The 27,744-nt window shown below is 46.1% G+C and overlaps 1 protein-coding gene across 2 annotated transcripts; it reads left to right on the top strand.

Annotated features, from left to right (window-relative positions):
• Window positions 1-145: 145 nt before the first annotated feature.
• Window positions 146-26,363, top strand: LOC133142124 (TBC1 domain family member 10A-like). Of its 2 annotated transcripts, XM_061263126.1 has the most exons (10): window positions 146-288; window positions 1,362-1,757; window positions 13,971-14,070; window positions 16,497-16,604; window positions 17,547-17,653; window positions 17,866-17,980; window positions 18,345-18,410; window positions 19,606-19,795; window positions 20,521-20,675; window positions 21,616-26,363. In XM_061263126.1, the coding sequence occupies exons 2-10, from the start codon at window positions 1,567-1,569 to the stop codon at window positions 21,994-21,996; spliced, it is 1,413 nt and encodes a 470-aa protein (XP_061119110.1). In that variant the 5' UTR covers window positions 146-288; window positions 1,362-1,566; the 3' UTR covers window positions 21,997-26,363. The 2 variants fall into 2 exon arrangements, with proteins under 2 accessions (XP_061119110.1, XP_061119111.1); XM_061263127.1 differs by lacking the exons at window positions 146-288; window positions 1,362-1,757 and adding an exon at window positions 12,105-12,243.
• The last annotated feature ends 1,381 nt before the right edge of the window (window positions 26,364-27,744 follow it).

The following is a 27,744-nucleotide window of genomic DNA, read 5'->3' as shown; positions in this document are numbered from 1 at the left end:
TTGGAGTGCTAAGGTAAAACGCGTTTGGCGTCAGAGGCTTACGAAACTGTAATACCTCGAGTAACCACTGGAGTTTGCGAGCTTCTCAGAGAATGGCAACCCTGACCGCCTGCATTGAAGCTGCAACAGCCACCACGGGCGGATCTCGCAGACTGATCTACTGCGCATGTACAAGGACCCCTGCATGCCAGTGTGACCAAATGGCTTGTGGAAAATGCAGCGCTGGAAGCCGTAAACAAAATTAAGACCATATTTGAAGATGACAGATCGGAGGAATATTACATTCTGGTATGGCGAAGACATTAAATCACTGTAACGTTAACAGTTTACTTCATATGTATGTATTTTGAGTGTTCGCTAGCCAACTTAAGTTTGGTAGTGAAATAATTTGGAACAGTCGAAGATAGCTAGTTGAACTACTGTAGCAAACTGTTAGCTAGCTTGATTGCTAATTAGGAAGGTTATAAAAACGAGAAACTTGCTGGCTAGCGTTAGCTAGGCATGCTCTCCTTGGTGACTAGAAGGCCTGACTAATTTATTAATTTGTTATTTTATAATATTTTTATAATATCACCCCCATTCGTAATCGTTTAATGCTGCGTGTTTGAACGGGTTTCACTGGTCGGCAAGACGGATACCATTAGCAGCCAACGTTTGGAGAAATCGCACAAATGTACGACTGATTACAAGGCGCATTAGCTCTAGCTAGATTAGCTAAAGAAAAGTTTCTCGCAGATAATCTTATGTCAAAAGTTATGACAACGCCTTCTACCACAGTGCTTGATGGCTGCTAGCGTAAATGTATCGCTACCTCACTGCATGTTGACTGTCGCAGATCACCCGGTTTGCAAGTTTACGAATAACTAACGTTAGTAACGTTAGTATATTATTTGGCTAACTTGGGATAAATGGAAGGTGTTGTTTTATAGCTTAGCCTGTTATGTCATTGTTAGCTAGCCAGGTAACTTGCCAACTACCCGAAATAGTCATTTCTGGAGACAAGTAATTTCAGGACGAGATCAACTTTTCATGTAGCTAACTTAACGTGAACCTAACTTGGCTAATTCAGTCAGCCTAATGTGGCCTTGCTTTGATTGTGAACTAGCAAGCAAATGTTAGCTGTTGTTGATTTAGCCAATTAAAGTATTGATAACTTGATGTTAGCTATCTGTGTAACCGCTTCGAATGAACTAACGCTAATATTGAAGTTAGCTAGCTATTTAGCTAGCAAGACGATAACCTTATCGCGACTTTGATATCCCTTTACATTTGCTAATGTGTGGCGATAATGTTCACTATTACCACTATTCCGTTCCCTTCGCTATAACAACAGGCTGTCATTGTGTTGTTGTTTTTTTCAGTTTCCACATCTGAGTCCAGTTCTGCCTTCACTATGCGGGGACGGGAGGCTGGACGTTTGACTTGAGAAACTATTTCTCAAGGTGTTGCAAGTTGACGTTGCATACTGGAAATCGGTTGCTGTCCACAGAAAAGCGCAACATTGGCTAGCTACTGGTTTTCTCTGGAGACGTTTAATGACACTGCGTTGACGGCAAGCTAACTGCTATGGCTCGGATACAAGGAAATGGTCTCCAGGCGGTGGATGGCAGAAGCTTGCGCGGCACCACAGAGAGCCTGTCTAACCCTGAAGACAACTCCTTCGGCTCCGACTCCGAAGTCAACGGCTTTGCCAGCACTGAAAGGGAAACCGACAAATACGGATTTATCGGAGGGGCGCAGCAAAGCAGCAGCGAGTCGTAAGTCATGTCACTGATGTGAAGATAAGTGTAATCTACGATGAATCTTTCCTGTCTGGCCACTCATCGTGTTTATGGAGGTGTAGTGCTTGGTATGCCAGCCAGCCAGCCAGGGAGAAAACTGTTCACATTTTTTAATCCGGAGCTACAGACTGATACATTCATGTCGTTATGACTCTCTAATAATAATAATAATAATAATAATAATAATAATAATAATATAGTTATGACAACCACAAATCAACAATGATCATATGTTGCCTAGAATACCTACATCGTATTTGCTGTACTGGTAGTATGTATATACATATGTTAAAATATTTGCATTTTGTATTTACTGTCAAAATTCTGGGTTGCTATGTTACTTCAGGTATTGCCCCCCGTCCCCCTGTGTTGGGATTCACACACACCGATCAGGTGTCTGATTACCAATTTATGAGGCAGCATTATTTGGTTGCAAACTCACATCTGTAATTTTCACCGATAGGTCGCTGCTTCACCATTCAAAATGCACATGTATTACACGTAGATGCATGTCTAAGGGTTTGCAAGTTTAAAGAATTTTTATTGCTGTACATATCCATTGAGAAGATGAATTCACAACCTGCAAAGTGCTATCAATTTTGATGAACGGAAATCGTACTTAATTTCCCTAGCCAGGACGAATGCAAATTTTACTGTATTGCAATTTTCGGTGTTGCGAAGGTGTTGTGGTCAGTCCTGCTTGTAATCTGTGTGTGTCTGCATACTGTGTGTCACTCTGAAAACGTGTTTAAAGACCGATAAATATCGCATCTGCGTAAAGCAGAAACGACCCGGCGCTGTTTGCAGGCGTTGGCACGTGCATGCTGGGTTGTTTGTTTTGTGTGTGCAGTCTTGCGACGAGCGATAACGTAGTTGGTCCCTGGGGAAGGCTCTGTTCTGATCGTCTCTGGCCCTGGGTAGGACTGGCACTACAGATGGAGGACTGTTATCTGATTTCCTGCCTGTGCTGCCGTGTGTGTGTGTGTGTGTGTGCGCGAGTGCGAGTGTGTGCGTTCGCCTTAGTTTGTGTGTGTGCACGTGCATTTGCGTATGTGTGTGCCTGCGTGTATGTGTTTGTTTGTGTTTGTGAGTGAGTGTGTGCAGAAACTTTCTGCAGCTCATGAACAGAGTAATTTTCCGCTCTCCACTCAGAGCAGAGCAGGTTCCGTGGGTGTTGATTGGTCACATTATTACCAATGACTAAATGGGTGGAGATAATATGCCATCAGCCCCTCCCTCAGTTGGACAAATCAATTAGTTTTTACTTAAAGGTACAATAGATAAGATTTTCGTGTTAAAACGTTGTTACAAGACCATTTCAATGACAATCCCTTTCTAATAAAATATCCCTTCAAAATATACAGTTGATGGCCCGACACTCTGTACCAGAGATGGGGACTCGAGTCAGCGATTCGGACTCGATTCGCACTTAAGTCACACATACTCGGACTCCAGACTCGACTTGGACTTGTCCTAAAACGACTTGAGACTCGACTCAGACTCGTGAACAATAAGAGTCTGCCAAATGCCATCGTGGAAATTACGATGTCACAGCCGATGATTATTTCTCAATTATTTATATGAAAGATATTCCTTAGTTAAAACACACCCAACGTTGTTTTATGCGTCACAGTTATTTATTTACAGTTCCGTTTAAGTTTACTTTAAGATTACAGTTCCGCATGTTGTGGCCTTTGAGTTTAAATAATTCATGCTCAGCAAGCCAAACAGAAAGATTCCAACCAGCACAATGTGCAGAATTATAATAAACTAAGCGTTTTATGTTATGTCACATGAGTCACACATAAATATAATTATTTATTTGATGTTGTTTATTGATATATCAATTACCTACCACACCAGACCTGAGGTTTTGGCAAAGCCTTTCTCCAGCCATCTTGAGAAAGGCTTTGGCAAAATGTTGCCTCAGGCATGGTAGTTAATTTAATTATTTGTATATCAATTAAATAACCACTATCATTTTGTGTGCCCCTGATAATACTGCTTTGTCCCACACTTTGTCATATGCAAAATATGTCAACTACACTACTGGTTTCTATATCTTCAATTAGCATAGGAATTGTGATGAATTTCTATAGCCGTACTATTGTTTAAGCTGCACCATTCTGGAGACTCGAGACTCCAGCTCAGAGGCTGAGGGGAGGAACATCCTCAGTGTTGTGGTTTGAAGGTGTTTGTTGCTGCTATTCCTCTGTGAACGTTAGAAGTCCGAAATTGCCTATTGTACCTTTAAGATATGAGTTATTTCTTAATGAAGACGATGATTGACAGTATGGGAGCTAACCCTGTTGCTTCATCACGTTAAAGCTCTTGGTGTGGCGGGCTTTCCCTCCCTGTACAGGATCCATAATTTTGGAATTGGGTCACAGCTTGGCAGGTCCCCCGTTCTGTTTGTCTGGCTCATTTCCCACCCAACGGTGAGTTTACACATCGCGGTGTGGCCCCCATTGGAAGCCTTCAACCGCACACTGCATCAGCCGTGCTGGGAAAGATCGCTCTTCTGCTGGATCAACCATGAAGGCTGGTCCTCCCCTAAGAACGATAACTACAGCACAACTAAAACGACAACGATAGTGACCAACGACATCGTTGGGATCGCTTTCAGAGTGATCTTGTCCAGCGATTTTGAACGCTAAAACTCTGACAGGCAAATCAAAATCCATCTGAATTTACAGGGCGTCGCGTTAAAATTGGCTGATGACATAGCCGAGAGACGATTTACGGAAAGTTATCGTTCGTCACTTGCAGTGGACGGGGCTCAATGCTTTGGAGTATGCTCGCTACAGGCGGCTGGCCGATTCTGCCTGCGAGGGTGTTACTCATCCTCCTTCTGAGGGCTGATCATGTTTCCCTATTGAATGCGTTAAGCGGTTGCTTTCAGCAGTCACTCTGGGTGAGACTGTGTGCTAAACGGGAACATGATGTGATCCATTGTCGGGGAGGTTCCTTTGTTCGGCCGTCAGCAGAAACGGGAGCCCGCGGTGGCGCAGGAACCTTTGGTACACCAGCAGCTTCGTCACAAAGCAGGAGACGGCGGGATGCAGCGGGTCCTGGAGCCAAGATGGCCGAAAGAGACTCGCACTACCCGCGGAGCTCCAGCCGGAACGCCCTGCTGAGCTGGCGCAGGGCACCCCTCTTAAAACACGCTCGACCGAGCGCGGCTCTGTTTACGAAACACGCCGTGCGCTCGCGGTCTCCTGGGAGCGCTCGGGCACATCTGCGCCGGCCGTTTGTCAAGTTGAACCGGCCGGCCGAACACCCTGAGGGCGCCGTCTTCGGGGTTGTGTAACCTAGTGGCAGGTTAAACGGCTAAGGGTTCATAAACTCCTTACCCGGGAAACTACACGCTGGGGCCTGGCCCGAAATGAGGAAAGCTCGGAGCAAAACGCACTATTTAATGCAACGGGAAAAACAGGTCTTCAGTACTTTCTCCAGCCCACCTCACTCTTTTTCCCCTGTTGCATTAAACTGTGTTTTAAACGGTCTTCCCAGGATCCACCTTGCTTGTCCTCTGTTCCTCCTTTCACCTTCCCCTTCTGTTCGGCTTCTCGATTTCTCCTCGGTAGAAGAATGGAGCACCTATGTTTGGCGTAGTCTCGGTTTCTGTGTAGAGTTTAGCGGGCGAAGCCAGGACACAGAGGAACAGTAACGTGCTGTCGGGGGTTTCCTGGAGGGCCGTACACTGCCCGTTTCCCTCATGTCACATGACATCTGGGTCAGCAGAACGTTTCCTATGAGATGCCCGGCCGGCATTAGCAAACAGGAAGTGACATGGCCCACACTCTGCCGGGGAAATGACCGCGCTCGTTTCTGAATGTGCCTGTGTGTTTGGTCTTCCAGCTTCCATTTTGTGTGATTTAATTAATCTCTCTGTGTTTGTATGTGTAGTTCCAAAAGTGGGAGTCTGTAGTGTAATGGGAACTCACTGTCAGGATGTAATGTAGTAAGACAGTACATTACAGTTATTTAGCTTCTATTTAAGTGTCCCCCCACCCCCAAGTCCCCAAGTTGAAAACCAAGTCCCCATGGACTTATCACCCAAAATGTGGGGCATATCATATCTGGAGGGCTGATGCATCCTATGATTCTCGGGACATTGGGAGAAGCTTTCCTGCCTTAGAGGGTCAGACTGAGACACTCTGTGCTACTCCAACCACCCCAAAAAATCCCCCTTCCCAGCATGCTAGACTGGGGCCTGAGGGTGACGGAAGTCCCTCGGAATGCACTTTTATACCATGTCTGATATCATTTTATTTCATTGTGTGGCTTTTTTGTGTCTTCTTCTCTGTTTCTGTCTGCACTCTTCCTCTTGCCAGAGATCCTTTGTGGTCCCTAATGTAATTAGTGGAGTTTAGTTGGGCGAAGTCCTGGCTGACTACAATACAGCCCTTTTTATTCCAGGCAGCGAGAGATCTGGAGTTTTCCCCTCTCTCGCGCTCTCACTCGTTCTCCTCTTTTTTCCGAAAGCATCGTGGTCTCTTCCGCGGCTGTTGCTCTGAGCGATTTGTTCTGGAACAAGCGGTTCTTTCACCGGTCGTGTCGAGTTTAGGCCGGCGTGCCCCTCTTCTCACCGTGGTCTTGGAAACTCATTGAGGGAAGAGTGCCGTTCTCTGGGTGACGGGGAGAGCTTTCATTGGGGCCCATAATGGCCTTGTGTTTCCATGCCTGTGCGGTCCAGAGGAGGGTGGGCGTTTAAATGTCACAGGCTCATAGAATTTGCATTGGCCAAAGGCTTAAAATAAAAAAATAAAAAACCTCTACAGAACTTGTGTTGCGTTGGAATGCTCTTTCTGTCTCTCGTGTCTTGTCAGTCAAAACCTCAACCTTTTGCTGGTTTCTGTTTTTAAGTGTACAGTTTTAAGCTCTGTACTTTAGACTCTGACGACTTTACATTGTTGTTGTGGTGTTGGTTTGTAGTGTTGTGAGCAATGCAGGTGCAGTATCATTATTATCTATTAATAATTAATCTGTATTCTTATGGCCAATAACGAAAAACGGGACATTTCATCTGGTGAGTAGTAAAGAGTCCACTACAGCCTACTGCTGCCCCCACTAATCAGAGAGCCTGTGGATTTCGGCCAGTCGCAGCGCAGGGCCTTCCGCGGGCGAGGAGGCTGGAAACGGAGCCAAAGTCCTGCCGAGCTCCTGGAACTTCCTGTTTTCCCCGGCCTGGCTGGGCCTTGTGCCGGAGGCCGGAGGAGCCTGCTGCAGTTCCCAGCTGCTCTCCTCCACTCCGGACCGCACCAGGAAACGCAGGAACAGGGAGAAACTGACCTCTGCTAGTGTTTAAAGCGTCTCATCTACTGCTGGGTTCCCTGGCCACTGCCCTGCGGTCCTCCTCCCAGTGTGCGGGGAGGAACATCCTCAGACCGGTCAGCTGATCCCTGTTCGCTCCCCCCCCTCTCCTGTTGTAGTTACAGGGCTGTGGTTCTGCTGGCTGGGCTGACGATGAACTGCAAGGGGATCACGCGTTCATCGCCCCGGCTGCCATGCGGTCTACAGTGGGGAAGGCCCGGCTCTGTTCATATGGAGCACTTTATAATGTTACAGACCCAGTCTCCTCATATGCTAACGCTAAGTGCATGTATGGACAGCGCTGGCTTTTGCCGACTTTTTCCAGCAAGCGCTGGCCATTTATCTGCATCTATCTTAATTAGATGATTAATTAGCGCTAGCTTTACACGTTAGCGAGGGCGTATACAGCTGATGTAATTTAGGGGTAGCTAGCTACAGTCGCCTCGGTGTCTTTGGCTGGTGCTGGCTCATTTTTGTGTGTAGGAGGACTTTCCCTGGCCGAGGCGGCCGCAGTGACGGACGTTTACATAACGGTCTGGATCCACCTCCCTTTGTGTCCCTGGCAGGGGCGGAGGTGTTGTGTGTAATTAGACAGCGATCGCTTGTTGTGGGATTACAGGTTTGTTTGCTTTGGCCTCGTCTTCGCGCCATGCTCGACGTTGGCGGTCTCTGTAATGCCTCTGCGGGCCGTTCAGTCCCGACTCCTGGAGGTTGCACCACACCAGCTCTATGGTTTTATTACTTTTCTGACTGTTGGCAGACGATGATGAGATATAAAATTCCAGAAAATTTGAGCTTCATACTCAGTTTAGTTTAGTCGAGCCATTTAAATTTATTTCGGTTTTTTTCTAGCAGTGGTGATTGTGGTGATTTGTGATTGTATCAACAAAGATATTCTGTGGCAGTTGGCTCATTTGCCTCAAAGCATAGCTGAAAAAAATACAAATACTAGCAGTGGCACCAGAAATTGAGCAGTGCCACTGCGCGCCTCGATGCTACCTCTGTGTACACTCTCAGAAGTAAAGGTACAAAAAGTGCCTTTTTATATTTTTATATTGCAACTCAATAACCTGTAATAACAAAGAAAACCTGCTGCAGAGTGCACACGACCTCAGACTGGGGTGACAGTTCACCTTTCAGCACAACAACGACCTGAAACATACAGCCGAGACAAAGCTGTAGTGGCTTTATTGACTGTCCTTGAGTGGCCCAGCCAAAGCCCAGACTTAAATCCCATAGAAAATCTGTGCCAAAATGTCCACAGACTCTTTCCATCCAATCTGACTGAGCTTGAAAGGATCTGAAATTGTGCATCCATTTGAAATTTAACACAACACAAACTGTGCAAAAAGTGATGGGGTCTGAATAGGTTCTGACTACACTGCATACAATTGTACCCTGAGTCTGCTGAGATGCTGTGGAAGGATGATTTAGGCTAGCTACTGTCAACATTGAGCGGTTTCTCATAACCACGACGAAGCCTGATAAAAAGCCACCTACATGAGGGAGAAAAGTTCCCTCACCACACAATAATGTGGATCACTCAAGTGAAGTCCTGGAAATTAAACTGGGGGTGGGAGGAGGGTGATGTTATCGTGTTGTAAAGCTTGCCTGGAGACGGCGAAAATGGCTAGTGTGAGAGGAGCTGCTGTGGATGTTTCCATCACTGGGAGGACATGTGGGACATGACGTTTTTTTTTTGTTTTTGTTTTTTTTCCAATATTTTATTTTGTAGTTTTCATATAAACAACACATACAACAAACAAGCTCAGACACTGGGAAGTTAGGAATATAAAATTATAAACAATTCATAAATAGATAAAAAGAGAACATGTACATCTGCACCTACATACCCACGTGCACCCACATGCATACAAGTATACGTGTGTGCACCTACATACATACAGGCATATATACACATAGGCACATGGATACAGTAAATGAAAAGTATTGAAAATACAATAAACTATAAATGTGTATACATATATACACTCACACACACACACACACACACACACACATAAGGCTACCAGCCGAGTGAAGTGCTTACGTGCTTATTAAGCATGTTGTGTGTTGGGTCACGTAAGAAGGCCAAGGGGGAATAGCTGGGTGACTCACACATCACCCTCTGACCTCGTCAAGGTAGGCGAGAAATGGGTCCCAGATAGCTGAGAATTCTTTTAGTGAGTTTGTTCTCCGAAACCTGAGTTTCCCTCCGTGTGACTGATGTCTTGTCCGTTAACCATACTAGAAAGGAAGGTGGGGAGGGCGACTTCCATTCCTTCAGAATAAGTCAGAGACTGCTGGACTGGTGTGGGGATGCTCAGGGCACATTCCCAGCAGCCGAAGAGGGAGGGCGTGGTTAAAGACCAGGCGAGCCTGGATTAGCCGCACCCTGATATAACTAAGGGCGAGCAGGCTATGTGACAGAATATATATAGGTTGACCCTTTTCTGTCGCAGCGCAGAAGTGGAACTGGACCGACTAACTTTTTTTGGTTACTGACAAATGTTATCTCATCATGGAAGCTTTTGCATTCAGTACTTGTATTACTACAGAAGCTGTACTGTAGGAACGTTTGTGAAAAAAGAGATCCTGCCTGATTATTGTGTTTGTCGGGGGCTTGGTTGAATACTGCTAGGTGCTGGAGGAACCAAGGTGGGCAGAACACTGATCTTTCCCGAAATGAGTACATGATAACTCGGTCAGAACACGCCAATTCGTTGCTTCCAGATATTAACATTTCACCTGTCATGTGTTTCTGTATTAGTTCTTATTTGAATGCAATGAACTGTGAATAGATTCTGAAAATCGTTATGCCTTTTGACAGTCTCAGAACCAGCACAGTGCTATAAGATCCTGAGTGTTCAATTGACTTTAAAGATTTTTTACTACTGTGCAAGTCATTTCCAGGAAATATGAGCGGCGCTTAATTTAAATGAATATTGTGCAGTTTGTGAAGGCATGTTTAATAATCTTTCATCATAACGTCTTAATTAACCCAAAAAAAAGCCCTCAAATCATTTAAGGGGGGCAAAAAAAGCCCTGTGAAAAAAAGGTAATTTCATACCCTGGCCACTGGTGCACAATGATGTAAAATCTAATTTTCTAAGTAGTGGATGAAAAAAAAACACATGTATTATAATTTCATAATATCTTTTTTGTTCATATGGCTATGAAGAATTGACTGAATTTAGGAAAAGGTGAATCTCGAGGAGTTGTCGGCATTGGCATTTGAACAGTGAAGGACAGCTCGTTCTTTCCACACTAACGCTTCAGACACTCAGCACAGAAGCTGACCCTGGCCTCTGATTTCTGAAAGAACTGTTCAGGGCCACACGCAGGTCCGGGGCCACACGCAGGTCCGGGGCCACACGCAGGTCCGGGGCCACACGCAGGTCCAGGGCTGTCCAGCACTCACTGCCTGAGTTACGGATTAATGTGCGATAAAGGCCATTTCAGGGCAGCTAAACCCACACTGCATCTGATGGAAACTCTTGTGTGTATAAAGCAGGTTCATGGATGAAGTGTCACTGGCTCTGGCTATAACATGTAACACATTCAGGGAACAGCTAACACTTCTGTGTGTGTTTGTGTGTGTGTATGTGTGTGTATGTGTGTGTGTGTGTGTGTGTGTGTGTGTGTGTACGTGCTTGCATGTGAGTGTCACTTTGAGTCTTGAACAGGCGGATATTCTGTTCTCTGACCCCTTTCCTGTTTTACTGTCCTGTGCGCTTCCTCTAGTGTTTCGGTCTGTTTCTCTTCTCTAACAGTCACTGTTTCTGTTCCTCTCTCCCCGACAGAGTCACTGTTTCTGTTCCTCTCTCCCCGACAGAGTCACTGTTTCTGTTCCTCTCTCCCCGACAGAGTCACTGTTTCTGTTCCTCTCTCCCCGACAGAGTCACTGTTTCTGTTCCTCTCTCCCCGACAGAGTCACTGTTTCTGTTCCTCTCTCCCGACAGAGTCGCCGTTTCTGTTCCTCTCTCCCCGACAGAGTCGCCGTTTCTGTTCCTCTCTCCCCGACAGAGTCGCCGTTTCTGTTCCTCTCTCCCCGACAGAGTCGCCGTTTCTGTTCCTCTCTCCCCGACAGAGTCGCCGTTTCTGTTCCTCTCTCCCCGACAGAGTCGCCGTTTCTGTTCCTCTCTCCCCGACAGAGTCGCCGTTTCTGTTCCTCTCTCCCCGACAGAGTCGCCGTTTCTGTTCCTCTCTCCCCGACAGAGTCGCCGTTTCTGTTCCTCTCTCCCTCCAGAGATGATGTTACTGTTTCTGTTCCTCTCTCCCTCCAGAGATGATGTTACGGTTTCTTTCCTGTCTGGGCTCCAGGAATCTCCATTTAGCAACAGTAATGCCGCTGAGGTTAGGACATAATTGGATCACTCCCATCTTATTAATTTTCCTTTTTAAGAAAGTGCCTGTCTGGGCCCTCAGCGTCTGGTCCTCATTAATTATGACAGTCCTCTCTCTCCTGTGGGATTAGCTGAGGCTTATTATCGGCTTAGCGTGACGTACCTTTGAGACTGCTCACAGAAAGTGTCTGCTGTGTGGTGTGTGTGTGTGTGTGTGTGTGTGTGTGTGTGTGTGTGTTGTCAGTGTGCATGCCTCTACTGTGTGTGTGTGGTATGTATGTGTGTTTGTGGGTGTGTTTTGTGTGAGTGTGTGCACCTCTGTGTGTGCGTGTTTATTTGTGTGCTTTTTTGTGTGCGCCTCTGCTGTGTGCCTGTGTGCCTGTGTGCCTGTGTGTGTGTGTGTGTGTGTGTGTGTGTGTGTGTGTGTGTGTGCTGTATGTCAATGTGCCTAAAGCCTGTTTGAGTTTATATATATATATCTTTATATTATTGTGTGTGTGTGTGTGTGTGTGTGTGTGTGTGTGTGTGTGTGTGTGTGTGTGTGTGTGTGTGTGTGTGCGCGCGTATGATTGGATGGGCGTTTACAACTGTGTGCGTGTGCATATCAGTGATAGCAGTTAGGGACAGCATTAGCATTGCTCTCCTTGCCTTGTCCTGAGATGGAGAAAGACCGTAGGTCCTCAGGTCCGGGGGAGCAGACCAGGCGCATAGCAGCCTTGCCGTCTGTGTGTCACCCTCTAATAACACTCTGTGCTCCTGCCTGCAAAGACCTTAATTGTACAATTGGGGATGCTCACATGGTAGGTTAGTCTAGCCTGTATTTGTTTGTGTTTTGACTGCATAATTGTGTTTGGTATTGACTCAGTTAGTGGTATGTGTGTATGCAGTATTGGTCTCTTTTCATATTATCAATATAAGCTGCATTTATCCACTGGAAAATAAAGAACAGTCAGATACACATTTCAGCATGGTAAAAGTTACAATCCATGCCATTATGTTCATTGTCTAATTGAACATATAGGCAAGATCATACTTAGAATCCACATCCAAGATATTTTGGATTCTTGGATGTTTTTCTGTGTGTTGATAGATAATGATAAGTTATAGAACTCTTGAGAATTTTAGATTTTTCTTTATTTGCTCTGTTCTGCCAGGGTGCAATGAATAGTTTTGTAGAGGTCCATAACTTTGTAAGGAAAAGTCTTTAATAATTAGTATCTAGAGGTAATTTTCTATTTATATACTCAGTCATCACTTTAATAAGTAGACCTCTACACCAGCTTGTTCATACACATTTTTAATCATGTGGCAGCAACGAAATGCATGAAAGCATGCAGACTTTGTCAAGAGGTTCAGCTGTTTTTCAGACCAAATGTCAGAATAGGGAAGAAATGTGATTTGGTTTGAGTATCTCAGAAACTGCTGATCTCCTGGGATTTTCATGCTCAACAGTCTCTATAGTTTGCAGAGAATGGGGCTAAAAACAGAAAAGATCCAGTGAGCAGCAGTTCTGCAGACAGAAGCGCCTTGTTAATGAGAGAGGTCAGAGGAGAATGGCCAGACTGGTCGAACCTGACAGGAAGGTGACAGTAACGCAAATAACCACACATTACAACAGTGGTATGCAGAAGAGCATCTCTGAACATACAACGTGTCAAACCTCTTAAGTGGATAGGTTACAGCAGCAGAAGACCAATAAGTCTAGAAAAGAAGTTTAATGAATACCTAATAAAGTGCTCACTGAGTGTTTAAACATATCTGACATCTGAAAACATGCATCTACTTTCGTTTTAGAGATATCTGGCCCTAGAAATACCTGAAAAATGTAAACATTTAAACATTTTTAGCATAATTATATTTGTAAATTAGTAATCTCTGAGTACTCCCTCTTGTCTAAAGATGAACACATTACAAATAATGTTAGCTGAGTTATAACCCATGGAAAATTAAATTTGGCCATTTTTGGCGCATTTAGACCTGCATGGTTATGTCCTTAATCAACTTTTCTAGAAAAATGTAGCTCTGATACTCTGGTTTTGTTTATAAAACACTTCCAACCATCCTAATATCATACATCCTTCCATACCTGTAACACTCCTATTATCTAACATGGTACAGTCCCATTGCAGTTACCAGTATAGCTAAGGTGGACTATTCCACTTTTTAAATGGGGTTTAATCTATTCTGTTTAATCTGCACCCACACTAATGCGTCTACAGCTCTTAATTTCTCATGTTTTACAGGGAAACAAATTGTTCTATACATGTGTTCAGTGGTGTACAGAGGTTTCACAGCATGGCAGAACAAGATATCCTAGTTTTAATGTGGCTGTGGCTGTTTCTACTTTGGCTGCCACAGCTCTTTCTCCACACTCGGACTATCCCAGAGGTCACTGAGCGTTCTCAACGGAACGGACGGTGGCTGTACGGCTGCCTGCCGTGTCCTTCCTGTACGCGCTGCCAGCTCGGACACAGGGGTTCTCAGCTGCCTCTTGAGGGTCTTCACCTTCCTCTTGCTCCTCCCCCAGGGCTGAGGACGTCCCGCCGGAGGTGCTGAGGCAGCGGGAGGTGAAGTGGTTGGACATGCTCAACCACTGGGACAAGTGGATGGCCAAAAGACACAAAAAGGTCAGTCCGCCACCGCACACAGGTCATGCCGCCCCTCGGTAGGCACCACCCCTCCACAGGCTCTGCCCGGCAGCGTCCTCTGCATGGGGCACCCCCTCCTCGATGCGTCTCCACCTCTCCTAAATATTGGTGTTTGGGGCCCTCCTGCTCAAAGGCACAGCACAGGAGGTTAGAGCGCTCCTGCTTTAAGGCTGGAGTTGTTTTGGGGCCCCTGCTCCATGGCTGGAGTTGTTTTGGGGCCCCTGCTCTGAGGCTGGAGATGTTTGGGGCCCCTGCTCCAAGGCTGGAGATGTTTGGGGCCCCTGCTCCAAGGATGGAGATGTTTGGGGCCCCTGCTTTAAGGCACAATAGGCTGAGTGTCAAAAAAATGTTTTTATTATTTAGCTGTCTGATGCTTTTATCCAAAGTGACTTGATTAGATTAGGCTAGGCAGTTGATTAGACTAAGCAGGGGACAATCCCCCTGGAGCAATGCAAGTTCAAGGGCCTTGCTCAAGGGCCCAACAGCTTTGCGGATCTTATCGTGGCTACTCTGGGGGGCTTGAACCACCAACCCAGTCCCAGTCAAGTACCTTAGCCTCAAGACTACAGGCTGCCCCCAAAACTGCCACAACTGCAGAGAGGAAGAGAGAACGTGCCAAGTCATGCGGTGTGGAGGAAGCCGCTATCTTTGCTATGGGCCGATATTTGGGTGGGGGGGAATCCGGTGTAAGGTCACTCTGCTGTGCCTGGAGCTGCGGAGGAGGGGGGGGCGGGCTACTTTTCATTTCTTATTGAAGAAACATCCCTATCCAATCGTAACCGGCAAATACGCAAACTTAACTACTTAATGAAGATGAAGACACACCCTCTACTGTAAGAGAACTTTCTCACGTTTATAAAGTTTCTGTCTCACTTTCAGCATTCACCATTATCTCTCACCTTCACACACACACACACACACACACACACACACACGGCTCCATTTCACACCGCATCCAGCAGGTTGCTGTGCGGCTGCGGCAGTCGCCAAAATGAATGGTGGCAGAAAATATACAACAGAAACTGTAGAGACAGAAGTGAATCAAGCCACAGTACACTGGAAACGTAGAAGGCTGAACCGTCTATTGCATATGAATAACCGTTGACCTATGTGATTTCATGAAGTGGAATACTTATCAGTGACATTATTTGACACTTTTTCAAAGACGATTGTTAATATCCAATGGCTTGGTTACCATATGGCTATTCTGTAAATTCATGTCGATTATATTTGTCATTGACAAACGTAGGCTACAGTGTAACAGGAACAATTTGTTTAAGTATTTGATTGTTTTTCCTTTCTGTTATTCAGCATTCATAAGGAATTTCTGCACTCTGGTCGTCCTTGGCGACGGCTCCCTGTCGGCTGACTGGCCGGGAGGGGAAAGTGCTGAACCTTTATGTTTACTACTCTCTGGCTCAAGGTTGCCTGGTCGTGTGCTGGTCACATGTCTTTTGCAGAGTCAGATGTATACGCTCGGCCCTTTGTTCTTGAGGTCGGGACGTCCTGATGTTGACAGTGCAGTGTCGGTCATGGGGTTCGGTGCGCTCTCCTGTCTCTGCCGACTCAAACACTGCACTGACCTACCAGTGACCCTTTGGCTGACCTCACAGTGACCCCCCATCTGGTGGAAATGGCCTTTGGCCTCATCATGCCCTTCAAGCCTCTTTCTCTCCTTCCTTCCCTCTCTTAACTCCCTCCATCACACTCTCTCAGACTCTCCTATGTCTCTGGAAGCGGGATTTGGAAAAATAGATTTATTTTGGCAGTTTAAATGTGTTATACCATTCCTGTGGTGCAACATGGCGACCAGAAAGGTGTGGTTGTTAGCCCCCCCCCCCCCCTCTCCAGATGAAGGCGTGTGACCCTTGTGTGTGTTCAAGACCGCGAACATTCACGGTGAATGTTTCCAGTGAAAACGGTTACTGTTGGGGTGTCTCGGTGGCGCACTGACCGCATGCTCATTGCGAGCCGCGACGTCGGCGGTTCGAATCCGACCTTCCGACATTTGTCGCATGTCTTCCCCTCTCTCTCGCTCCCATTCTTCCTGTCTCTCTATACTATATACTGTCCAATAAAGCTGAAAAAGGCCTAAAAAATATCTTTAAAAAAAAAAAAAAAAAAAAAAAACGGTTACTGTTGAATTATTTTAAATGAACATTCCATTTAGTTTTCCACCAATACTTTTTTAATACAAATGGATCCCAACCTTATTTTTAAAGGTAAGAACTAATTACATTGATGAAAGTGAATTATAACAGCCAAATTATTTTTTTGTTCAACGTTAGTTAACATTTGTGGCGAACAGAAAAAGGTTTCAATATGTTGGCGAAAGTTTGCCAATGTTTGCCATCTTGAACTCTGGTGAAGGTTTGTGAGTGTGACTCTGAACCTTCTCTCTCCAGGTGAAGCTGAGGTGTCAGAAGGGCATCCCCCCCTCGCTGCGGGGACGGGCGTGGCTGTACCTCTCCGGGGGGAAGGTGAAGAGGGAACAGAACCAGGGAAAGTTCCAGGTCAGTGCCTCAACCCAAACCTGTAAACCATTCCCCTCTCTCTGTCCTCCTCTCTCTCACACCTCAACTCTGTAACGCTATCTCTCTCCTCACTCCTCAGATCCATAACCCCTCTCTCCTCTCTCATTTTTATCATATCTTTCTCCTCACCTCCGTAACCCCACTCTCTCCTTCCTAATGTTCTCTCTCCAGAGCAGTAACGTTTATTTTAACCTTTATATTGAAATGCTAAGTACTCCTGGGCAGCATAATGTCAGCTCTGTTACAGGTCCTCTGTAGTATAGTGTTTCCAGCACTTGGAGAGCTTTACCTGATGTGGAGTACGGCCATTCTAATTATGCAGGAAAAGGGCAGCTTTCCTGCTTCCTTGTGTGTGTGTGTGTGTATCCGTGTGTATCCTTGTAAGTGTGTGTGTGTGTGTGTGAGTGTACTTGTGTGTGTGTGTGATAAGAAGCACCCCCACCCAGCACCACCCACTCTGAAACGAGCTGGCAGAATAACGCTGTCTACGCAGTTTTCCCCTGCTCTTCACAGCACAGGGCCAGCTCTCCAGGTTAGACTGAGCTAACCCAGTAACTCAATCCCTCAGTGAGCCCAGTGAATATGCCCCTCAGTTAGTGTTTAACTGGGCAAATATGCCTATGTCTGCACTTAAGGTAAACATACCCAACTGTTCAGTCTTTTCCTGACTGACGTCCATAAATACACTGAAGAAGGTGTAGGCAATAAGCCGTGCTGATGTCTTTATTGTATGTATTCATTGTGATGTTCATGTGTGTTGTGGTGTGTGTGTGCGTGTGTGTGTTTGTGTCTCAGAAGCTGTTTGTGGTTGTATTTCTGTGCTGTGATGGCTGTGTGTGTGTGTGTGTGGCGCTTAGGAGCTGTGTTGTTGGTTGTATTTATGTGCTGTGATGGCTGTTAATGTGTGTGTCCGTGTCTCAGGAGCTGGACAGTCAGGCTGGGGACCCTAAGTGGCTGGATGTGATTGAGAGGGACCTGCACAGGCAGTTCCCCTTCCACGAGATGTTCGTGGCCCGGGGGGGACACGGGTGAGTAGGGCTGGAGCCTGTGTGTGTGAGTGTGTGAGTGTGTGAGTGTGTGAGTGTGTGAGTGTGTGAGTGTGTGAGTGTGTGAGTGTGTGAGTGTGTGAGTGTGTCTGAGAGAGTATGTGTGTTACTGCCTTGTGTGTGTTACAGGCAGAAGGACCTGTTCAGTGTGCTGAAGGCCTACACCCTGTACAGTGTGTGTGTGTGTGTTGCAGGCAGAAGGACCTGTTCAGTGTGCTGAAGGCCTACACCCTGTACAGACCAGAGGAGGGTTACTGTCAGGCCCAGGCTCCTATCGCTGCTGTGTTGCTCATGCACATGCCTGTGGAGGTGAGAGCGCCCCCTTCAGGCCACTGTTATAGCATTACGACACACTACACATACACCCGTTCAGCGTACTGGACACGCGCATCCCAGATACACATGTACCAAGGCTTTTTCCCTGCCTCCTCAAAATGAGCTTGAGGTGATACTTTAATCATGATCACGTGACCAGATTTACCACATCTTGTTAGTAATTAAAATGTAAACTTTTTACATCATAACTAGAGTGTTATCATATTTCTAAACATAATTATTGTGTTTGTAAGCAACAAGAGCTATAACATAATGCTATTGCTTGTACATACCACAGATACAGAACTGTACAGCACTTTGTGGAAAAAGCCCATTTTGTTTCTTATCCTTTTGATAGGATGCTTTCTGGGGTTTGGTCCAGATCTGTGAGAAGTACTTACCCGGATACTACAGTGCAGGCCTGGTAAGGATGACCTCTGACCCCTGACCTTCAGTGTTGGCTCTGACCAGTAATGTGAGGAACCAGAGATACGTTGATAAGAGAGAAGCCAACAGGAGCAAATACAATGGATGATAGCGGAATGCCATTCAGTGGTGCTAGCGTTGCATTTTGTGACATCTGTTGCACTTGGCGACTCAGGTCCTAATGAGGATAAAATGAGAGGCTGTACGTTGTGGTCTTCTAAAATATTTAATTGCTGCCTTTTTGGCTGGATAAATATTAGTTGTTACGCCTCATGATTAAGCATACATTGATCCATAAAGAAGAAAAAATGGAGACTAAATATTTCGAATCGGTTTTATGCCAGATTAAATAGCACCTGTAATTTATTCCCAGTTTGCTACCATTCATTATTAGGAGTGTGACACCTAAAGCTAGCACATGACAAGTCTCCTGTCATAGTATCTCCGGAGGAGTGTGCATGGGGCATGAGAAGATGTGAACAGGGGGCTGTGTGTAAATATCAGTACAGTTGCTCTGTTTGGCAGTCCAATTACCCTGTATTGTTGTTTTAATGATCGCAGATTGACATGACGTATCTTTATTGTGTATATTCCAACAACAACTTTTTATCATGCACTGTAAAGAGCTTTCTTGGCGACTTGGGATGTGTTGCTGGGTATGAATGTTGTCGTAGCATGATTCTCGCGGTCTGGAAAAAGACGCCCAAATTGGAGTTATCAGTCGAATTGTAATGAGTGTTAATTGTAGCTGTAGCTGCAGCATCATTTCTCTCTTATTCTCAGAACTGATTTGGTTTGGCAGTAAGACTAGACCTTACAGTCTCTGTGGGAGAGAGGGAGAGAGAGAGATGAGACTCATTGTGAATAAATGAAAGCAGGCAGATAACGGAATGAAGAGTGAAAGAGCGGAAGGGAAGGAACTGTTTACAGAGATGGAGTGAAGATAAGAGGGGAGGAAAGATGGCGTTAGCTCATCAGGTGTGGCAATGTGTGAGAGTGTGACTGAGCATGTTTGAGTGATTGTGTGTATGTGTTTGAGTGAGATAGTGTTCTTTACTCTGAGTGACTGAACGTGTTTGAGTGAGTGTGTGTATGTGTTTGATTGAGTGAGATGGTGTTCTTTACTCTGAGTGACTGAACATGTTTGAGTGAGCGAGTTTGTGGCAGGGTGTAATTCCTCTGTGCTCCTGTAGGAGGCGATCCAGCTGGATGGGGAGATCCTGTTTGCCCTGCTGCGGCGCATCTCTCCCCTGGCACACCGGCACCTGAAGAAGCACAAGATGGACCCCATCCTGTACATGACGGAGTGGTTCATGTGCGCCTTCTCCCGCACCCTGCCCTGGGCCTCGGTGCTGCGCATCTGGGACATGTTCTTCTGCGACGGTGAGGTCTGCCCGCAGGCACATGAATACACACATGCTGTCACACACACACACACACACACACACACACACACTGGCTCTCTCACACACACACACACACACACACACACACACTGGCTCTCTCACACACACACACACACACACACACACACATGCTCTCTCACACACACACTCACACACACACACACTGGCTCTCTCACACACACACACACACACACACACATGCTCTCTCACACACACACTCACACACACAGTCTCTCTCACTCACACACTCACACACACAGTCTCTCTCACACACACACACACTCACGCACACACGCGCTGTCGCACACTCACTTACACACACACACACACACACACACACGCACACACAGTCTCTCTCACACACACTCACACACACACATACTCACACTCACACACACTCACACACTCACACTCACACTCACACTCACACTCACACTCACACTCACACTCACACACACACACACTCACACTCACACACTCACTCACACACTCACACTCACACGCACACACACACACACACACACACAGTCTCTCACACACACGCACACACACACACACACACAGTCTCTCACACACACGCACACACTCTCACACACACACTCACTCACACACACACACACACACACACACACACTCACCTAGCAGGGCTGCACTGCACTCGCAGAGCTCCTGGATGACTCCTGTCCCATTCCCTTCCCTCAGGTGTAAAGATCATATTCCGGGTGGGCCTGGTGCTGCTGAAGTGCATGCTGGGATCTCAGGAGAAGCTGAAGAAGTGCCCGGGGCAGTACGAGACCATGGAGCTGCTTCGGGCCATCGAGCCTCGCTACATGCAGGAGAGCTTCCTGGTCCGGGAGGTACGCACCCACCTGCTGCCTTTTTTCCATCGTTGAACACTGTGTCCTCTCAGGTATACTTAACTGAGAAATCCAGGGCAGACTCACACAACTGGTATAGCTGTGTGTGTGAAAAGTAGCTCTGGGTGTGGCTGCAGTCTCATTCTTCCTCTCGTTCTGTGGATGAATTGAGAGAGAGAGAGATGAAACTGAAAGTGTTTGAACCTCTTGCCGAGTCTGACTCATCTGTTTAGGAATGAATTATCTCCCTGTAAAAGGCCGGCCTCAGTTTCTCACCGGATGTTTCCATGATTTTTCCATCATGTTCTTGACCGAGAATGAACAGAACCTGCCGTTAGTGAGGGGCGTTTCAGATCATCCCAACCCTCGATCAATGTTCATGGCAAAATTGTGGCTTTGCTGCCACCCAGTGGTTCATTTACGTATTATCGACACCGTAGGCAGACCACACACTTGCTGGCTGAAATTGATGGGACTTTTATCTTCAAAGTTCTGCCGTTATTGAAGTCAAACAGGGCAGTCTGCCAGGCAGCCAAGTGTGCCGGTTTTTAATGCGACTCGGAACTCGAGTGGAATAGAAGCTGCTTATCTCTTCTTTCCCCTCTAACTTCACGGACAGTTACTCTTTCTTTCCTCCTTATCTTTCTCTCACACTCTTCTCCCCTTCTCCTTCCACAACCCTTCTCGCCTCTCCTCCTAAATGGTAAATTGACTGCATTTATATAGCGCTTTTATCCAAAGCGCTTTACAGTTAACCCGTTAACACACACACCAGTGGCGACTGGCTGTAATGCAAGGCACGGACCAGCTCGTTGGGAGCTATTGAGGTTTAGGTGTCTTGCTCAGGGACACTTGGACACACCCAGGGCGGGCGGAACGAACTGGTAACACTGACTGCCAGACGGCCACTCTCCTGAGCTAATGTCTCCCTCTCCCCCAGGTGCTGGAGTTGCCCGTGTCGGAGCGCGACATCGAGAAGGAGCACCACTCCCAGCTGCGTCGCTGGAAGGAGACGCACGGCGAGCTGAGCTGCAAGTCCCCTCCCAGAATGCACGGCGCCCGCGCCATCATGGACGCCGAGCCACCCAGCCGGCAGGACCTTAGGCAGAAGCCCACCATCATCGTGGAGTACCCCCCGGCCCCCTCCTCGGTCCGGGACGGGAAGGAGGAGAAGGAGCCGGAGAGGGAGAAGGGAATGGAAAACACGGAGCACGCACCCCTTTACCACGTACACAGCGAGGCCCCGCCCCTCCGCAAAGACACGGCCCTCGCCGGCTCCACCCAGAGCGTCAGCAGCGCAGAGCAGGACACCTACCTGTAGCTCGCCCTCCGGAGGCATGGGGTGGAACTGCGGTCGCGGTTGGCAGGGAGGGGCTGGGCATGAATGCTGATTACTTGGCCTCAGAGTCTTCAGGCTCATTCCAGTCACTGATTTTTTTTTACTCTTGATCTGGAAATCGATCGAGGTTGTACCATCTATGAGGACCTTTCAACCCATTAAATGTTTCTTCGAGGAGCGAAAAGTAGAAGTTAGGAACTCCCAATCTTTCAAGAAAGAAAAGTGTCAAGCAAGAAAACATCAGTGTATCCTTGGAAGTATGTTTTTGGAAAGCGTGATGTATAAATGATTGACCTGTGGATCCATCTGCCACATCTGTAACATGTTTTCTCAGTTCCTCCATATTCCCTGCCACTTCTTGCCTCTCCCGATGAGTGGAGCTGGGAGTAGGAAAAAAAAAAAAAGAGTTTGGAAAGAGCCCCTGGTCTAGACCCTAGCCCCTCCAACTTGACCTTCTGCGACCCTCCTGACCCAGGCCGTTTACAAACAGTGACCCTCCACTGACCCTCGATGCAAAGCTGTCTATAGAGTCTTTATTTTTTATATCTCACTGCAGCAGTCTGAGCGCTGTTTGTAAACGTAGAAAACAAGAAAAAAGCTACTGATCTGAGACCAGACCAACCGAGTGCTAGACCAAACCCCCAAGCACTGATCTGGGATCAGCTAACTGAATGCTAACCCTCTCCCAAACCCCCTTGTGCAAAAGAAGCTCAAGCTGATCTCAGGTCAGGGCTGGAGGACACTCCTCCATCTCTCCATTCAGGTCTTCCACATCATTCCTTTTTAGGGACTTGGCGAGGTCTCTCGCAGCCTCTCCAAGCCCTGTACCAGCGGCCATCTTGTATTGGGTCTTATTTTTGAGCTGTCATTCATGTGGGAAGAACAGCCGCAGGACTTCGACTGTGACATCATGGAGGATAATGGCAGATATACAATGCAGGAGATTGTGCAGTCAATCAGCTAGGGTTGGGGAGATGGTTTTGCGTAGTTTCTTTTTTCATGTCATTGGATCAATGTTATCTGATCTCCATGACCAAGTGCCAACTCCCCTTCCTGCAGGGGAGGAAATCTCCCATGCAAGTGCCAACCAGTCCCCAGCCCTACTAAGCTTCGCCTGTCTGATGGGAGAAGGCCACAGCGTATCCTTACAGCAGTTATTTCAAACTCAATCCCACGGAGGGCTGTGTGTATGCCGGTTTTTATTCCAGCCTCAGATCTTAATTACACACTCACTGAGCACTTCATTAGGAACATATGTACACCTACTTATCCATGCAATTATCTAATCAGCCAGTTGTGTGGAAGCAGTGCAATGCATGAAATCATGCAGATACGAGTCAGGAGCTTCAGTTAAAGTTTACATCAACCATCAGAATGGGGAACGAAACGTGATCTCAGTGGCTTTGACTGTGGAATGATCGTTGGTGCCAGACAGGGTGGTTTGAGAAACTGCTGATCTCCTGGGATTTTCACGCACAAGAGTCTCTAGAGTTCGCAGAGTATGGTGCGGAAAACAAAAAACATCCCATGAACAGCAGTTCTGCATTGTTAACGAGAGGTCAGAGAAGGGCCAGACTGGTCAAAGCTGACAGGAAGGTGACAGTAATGCAAATAACCACACAATACAACAGTGGTATGCAGAAGAGTATCTCTGAAAACACAACATGTCAAACCTCTAATTGGATAGGTTACAGCAGCAGACAACTTAAGTCTAAAAAAATAATAAAGTGCTCACTGAGTGTATAATTAGCTCAATTATTTGCTGAATTAGGGCCTTAAGGTTTGCACATAGTGTATATAAAATGTGTTATTTGTATTGTCTAAATAGCAATCGCTGCTTGTATTCTGTGCTTTAATTCAGTTAAATGCATATGGCTGACTGAGTAATGGGAATCAGTTATGGCAGTGTTAATTCGCACGCACACGGCCCTCTGTGGCAACGGGTTCGAGACGACCGCTGCGTAGCCTGGCTTCACTTCAGCTCTCTCCGGGGGATCGATGTTCTCTCCCGTTCCTTATCCCATCCTCCAGAGAGAGGCTTATGCGTCTCGCGTTTCATACATACCTTCCCTTGACACCGCTTGGGTGCTCACTGAGGCGGGTCAGGCTAAGCATCTTTCCCAAAGTTTCAGTGGCACTGCCCCGCCTGGGGTTCATACCTGCAACCTCCCAGTTCCATGACATTACCCTGCTGCCAGGTCGTTCCGTTAGCCGCTCTCACTTGTCATTCAATCAGCCTTAAGCTCGGGGGATGGTGGCGGGTGATTTCACCAGCGGTATGGGATGGCGATAAGTTGTAGTGAATATTCCTGAGCACTAGAGGGTGCTGTTTGACAGCAGTTCCCTTCAGTTTTAAGCATTCCTCTTCATCCAGCTTCGATAGCATTCATCTGCCCAGTTAAAACATTCCACATTCTAATGGACTGGGAAGCCTTTCACAAAGTCATTATTTACCCTCTTAAACCACATAAAATAGCCAAACAGAATCAGAACTGTGACATTTTCATGGTCGTGGTAGAAACGGTCACGCAGAGCGAGACATTCATTCTACGCACCCCCTGTATTCCAGCCCTTTTCCAGAGCACTGTTCCGCAGATGGGTTTAATCACAAAATGGCCGCCTGGGTTGAGTCGCTGCTCTCCCCTGTGGGTTTTATACGCTAGGAAGGCCACTTCTTTATCAACAGCCTGGGCCTTGGGAAGTTCCATATCAGAACTGTTCTTTTTCAATGACACATCCAACTTTCCAAGCTGGGAAGAGAACACAATATTTAGAGTAAATGGCTGGAAGTGGTTGTTTGAATTGTTTGGCAATGAGCAAAATTTGTTAAGAATTGGCATTGGAATGTAGCAAATTGAATTACAAACTCCAGTTCCTACCAATCTCTATAAAGTGTAGTGACCTCTTGAAAGCTGTAGTTTGATCGTGAATTGGGTGTTTTGTTTTTTATATTGATTGCCTCATTCCTTAATACAAATCAACAAAGAACAATCAGACAAATGCAGTTTCAATAGTTTTGTTGTATCTCATTGCAAAATCTCATCGTGAATCCAAGCATTCATTTAGAGATCTGTTCAGGAATTTGACGACTTTTATTTTATTATTTTTCTTTACTTCTGTTTCTGCTTTCCAAGCATACTGCAGTGTATTGACTTCATGCAGTGAATCATGGGAAATGTAGTTCTGTTCTGCATGATAGTTACAGGATGAAGCAGGAAAGGGCACTAAGTGGAAAATTAACGCTCTCCTCAGGCCTGTGTGTCTGAATCCGTCTCTGCACTGGGAGTTCCTGGAATGAGAGGTGCTGTTTGAGAGACCACTTGAAAAAACGGGAACGTTTCACTGGCAGAAATGACGGGATATATGTGTATGTAAAGTAGCCAAATGGCACCACGGACTTCGAATCATTTATGCTTTTATGTACAAAATTATTTTTTTCATACCTGTAAAGATTTACATTCTTGTATATAACATAAAGATAACAGACTTACGACACTATAGATTTATAAATTAAATCTTTTGTAAAGCTTAAAGTTTTTGTTGATGGGAGGAATGTATGAGCTGTTTTTCTTGGTTTCTTTCTTGCTCATAGGAAAGTACATTAATTCAGAGCTGTTATGTGAATGCTTTTTTCAGGGCATCTTTACTATGGAATACTGTGGCCTGCCTGGTGTGCTGTCACACTCGCTCTGCTGGAGGGAAACCAGTGACCAGCCTTCTTACGCCCTCACCAAGCCCAACATGTTCACTCATGATTGGCTCAGCGCTAGCTTGCGTGTTCCAGTACGTCCCATTCTTATTGGTGCCCACTGAGGTCACCTATGACCATTGTTGGCTTTTGTATGTATATATATATATATATATATATATGACCCGACCATTAATCCACACTAACCACTGCAACTCCGACCAAAGCTCTTTACACTCACCAGCCCGTGTTCTGTTATTAATTTGTTATTGTTAATGTGATCAGCGGATATACACTCCATTTAATGTTAAAACTCTGACCGCACAGTCCCGCAGTTCCTGGAGCTTTGCTGGAACACACACCACTCCAAAGGCCTGGTCCTTTCCTCCAGTGAGCGATCGTGTTGACGTGCCACCGTACGATAGGTTCACATACCTCTCAGGAGGTGTCCTCTTTCCCCAAAACCAGCATCAGGATTTGAAGGCCTTGAAGTGTTTTCTCTGTGAATGTTTTAGAACCCACCAAGCTTTCCTGATCTCCAGTATTGAGAGACAGGAGGAAGGATTTTTCTTTTGTTTTTAATCCAAAATCTGTTCTGGTATCTAATGCTGTAGAAAAAAAGACACATTTTACAGTGAATAAATTTGATACTATTATAACATTTCTATGTTCTGTCATCAGTGCTGTCTGATTAGGAAACATTGAAACATGGAACTTGCGTTTGTTCAAGTGAACATCCAGAAATAGGCAAGGCCATTTTTAAAAACATTTAGCACATTAGCGTAGTGGTTAAGGTACATGACTGGGACCCACAAGGTCGGTAGTTCGACCCCCCGGTGTAGCCAAAATACAATCCTCCCAGCCGTTGGGCCCTTGAACAAGGCCCTTAACCCTGCATTTCTCCAGGGGAGGATTGTCTCCTGCGAAGTCTAATTAGCTGTACGTCGCTCTGGATTGGCGTCTGCCAATAATGTAATGGCGGGGGGCTAAACTTGCGCCCGAGTCCACCAGTAGCGAAAGGACTCGGTCGGCACTGTCCACCAGATGGCAGAGTCGGGCCGTTTCAGCCAGTGCACTGGTACCACGCAAGCCATCGCTGGCCTTGATCGATGAGGTCTTATAAACATACAGAGAATTACAATAAAAATACAGAGATCAATATTGATGTCATGATCGAAGGGTCTGAATGTTTTCAATGTCAAATAATTCATTTGGAGGCGACAGCCAATCACGATGTTATAGCTGGTATCGCAAGCGTGATGTCAATTATCAATCGACCACCCACATTTAGTTTGAGAAATGGCTGATATTTTTTCATATTAAGAATCTTTTTAGAAAGGTAATACTAGGAACATTACCGATAATACCACGACACATATTTACACGAACAACAACAAAAACGCGAACCAGCAATAAAGTGGCCGCCACCCCACCACCGCGCCATACTTCCCTGGAAGAAGATTTGCGATTGAGAACTTTGGCCTGTCGTTCCAAAGAAGTTGGCATATGAAATGGCCGTGACCTCACAGAAACTGACGTGAGAAACTTTCTGTTTCACCTGCACAAGGAGGAGTTCATTATTGGCAATAGTCAGAGGGGATCATCTGTCTATAAGGTGACTGAACGCGCGCTCTGTAAAACAAACACAAAGTCATGCTCTGCAGATCATGCAGGGGTTCAATATCCCATGTTGGCTATTAAAAATGCACTTTCTGATGGTTTTAGTGTCATGAACCGATGTCTGCTGGGTGCTCACTGCTCGGGAGTGCACATTGACATTTGATGTATCACCGTTATGCAAACATAGCTACAAAAGCTTGAATATTAATTTCATGTAGATGAGATCACAATTTACATGAGATTTTTATGAAATAAAATAAATAACAGTCCAGTTTCTAGCCCTCCCTGCAAAATAGTTCTTCAAAGAGTACATAATGCTACTAAAAGTATAAATATTTGGGGAGAAGTTGAATTATATTTTCCCGCAGTTTCTGGTCTCATGCAAAGTTGTGTAGTGGTTATAGTAGCTTACTTGATTACTT

Source organism: Conger conger, chromosome 12 (genome assembly GCF_963514075.1).
Source record: "Conger conger chromosome 12, fConCon1.1, whole genome shotgun sequence".
Taxonomy (NCBI): Eukaryota; Metazoa; Chordata; class Actinopteri; order Anguilliformes; family Congridae; genus Conger; species Conger conger.
This window is presented reverse-complemented; position numbering and strand designations above follow the sequence as displayed.

Coding starts and splice junctions, on each gene's coding strand:
- LOC133142124 (XM_061263126.1), top strand. CDS start 1,567: ATGGCTCGGATACAAGGAAATGGTCTCCAGGCGGTGGATGGCAGAAGC. Junction 14,071..16,496: donor TGGCCAAAAGACACAAAAAG/GTCAGTCCGCCA, acceptor TTCTCTCTCCAG/GTGAAGCTGAGGTGTCAGAA. Junction 19,796..20,520: donor GGACATGTTCTTCTGCGACG/GTGAGGTCTGCC, acceptor CCCTTCCCTCAG/GTGTAAAGATCATATTCCGG.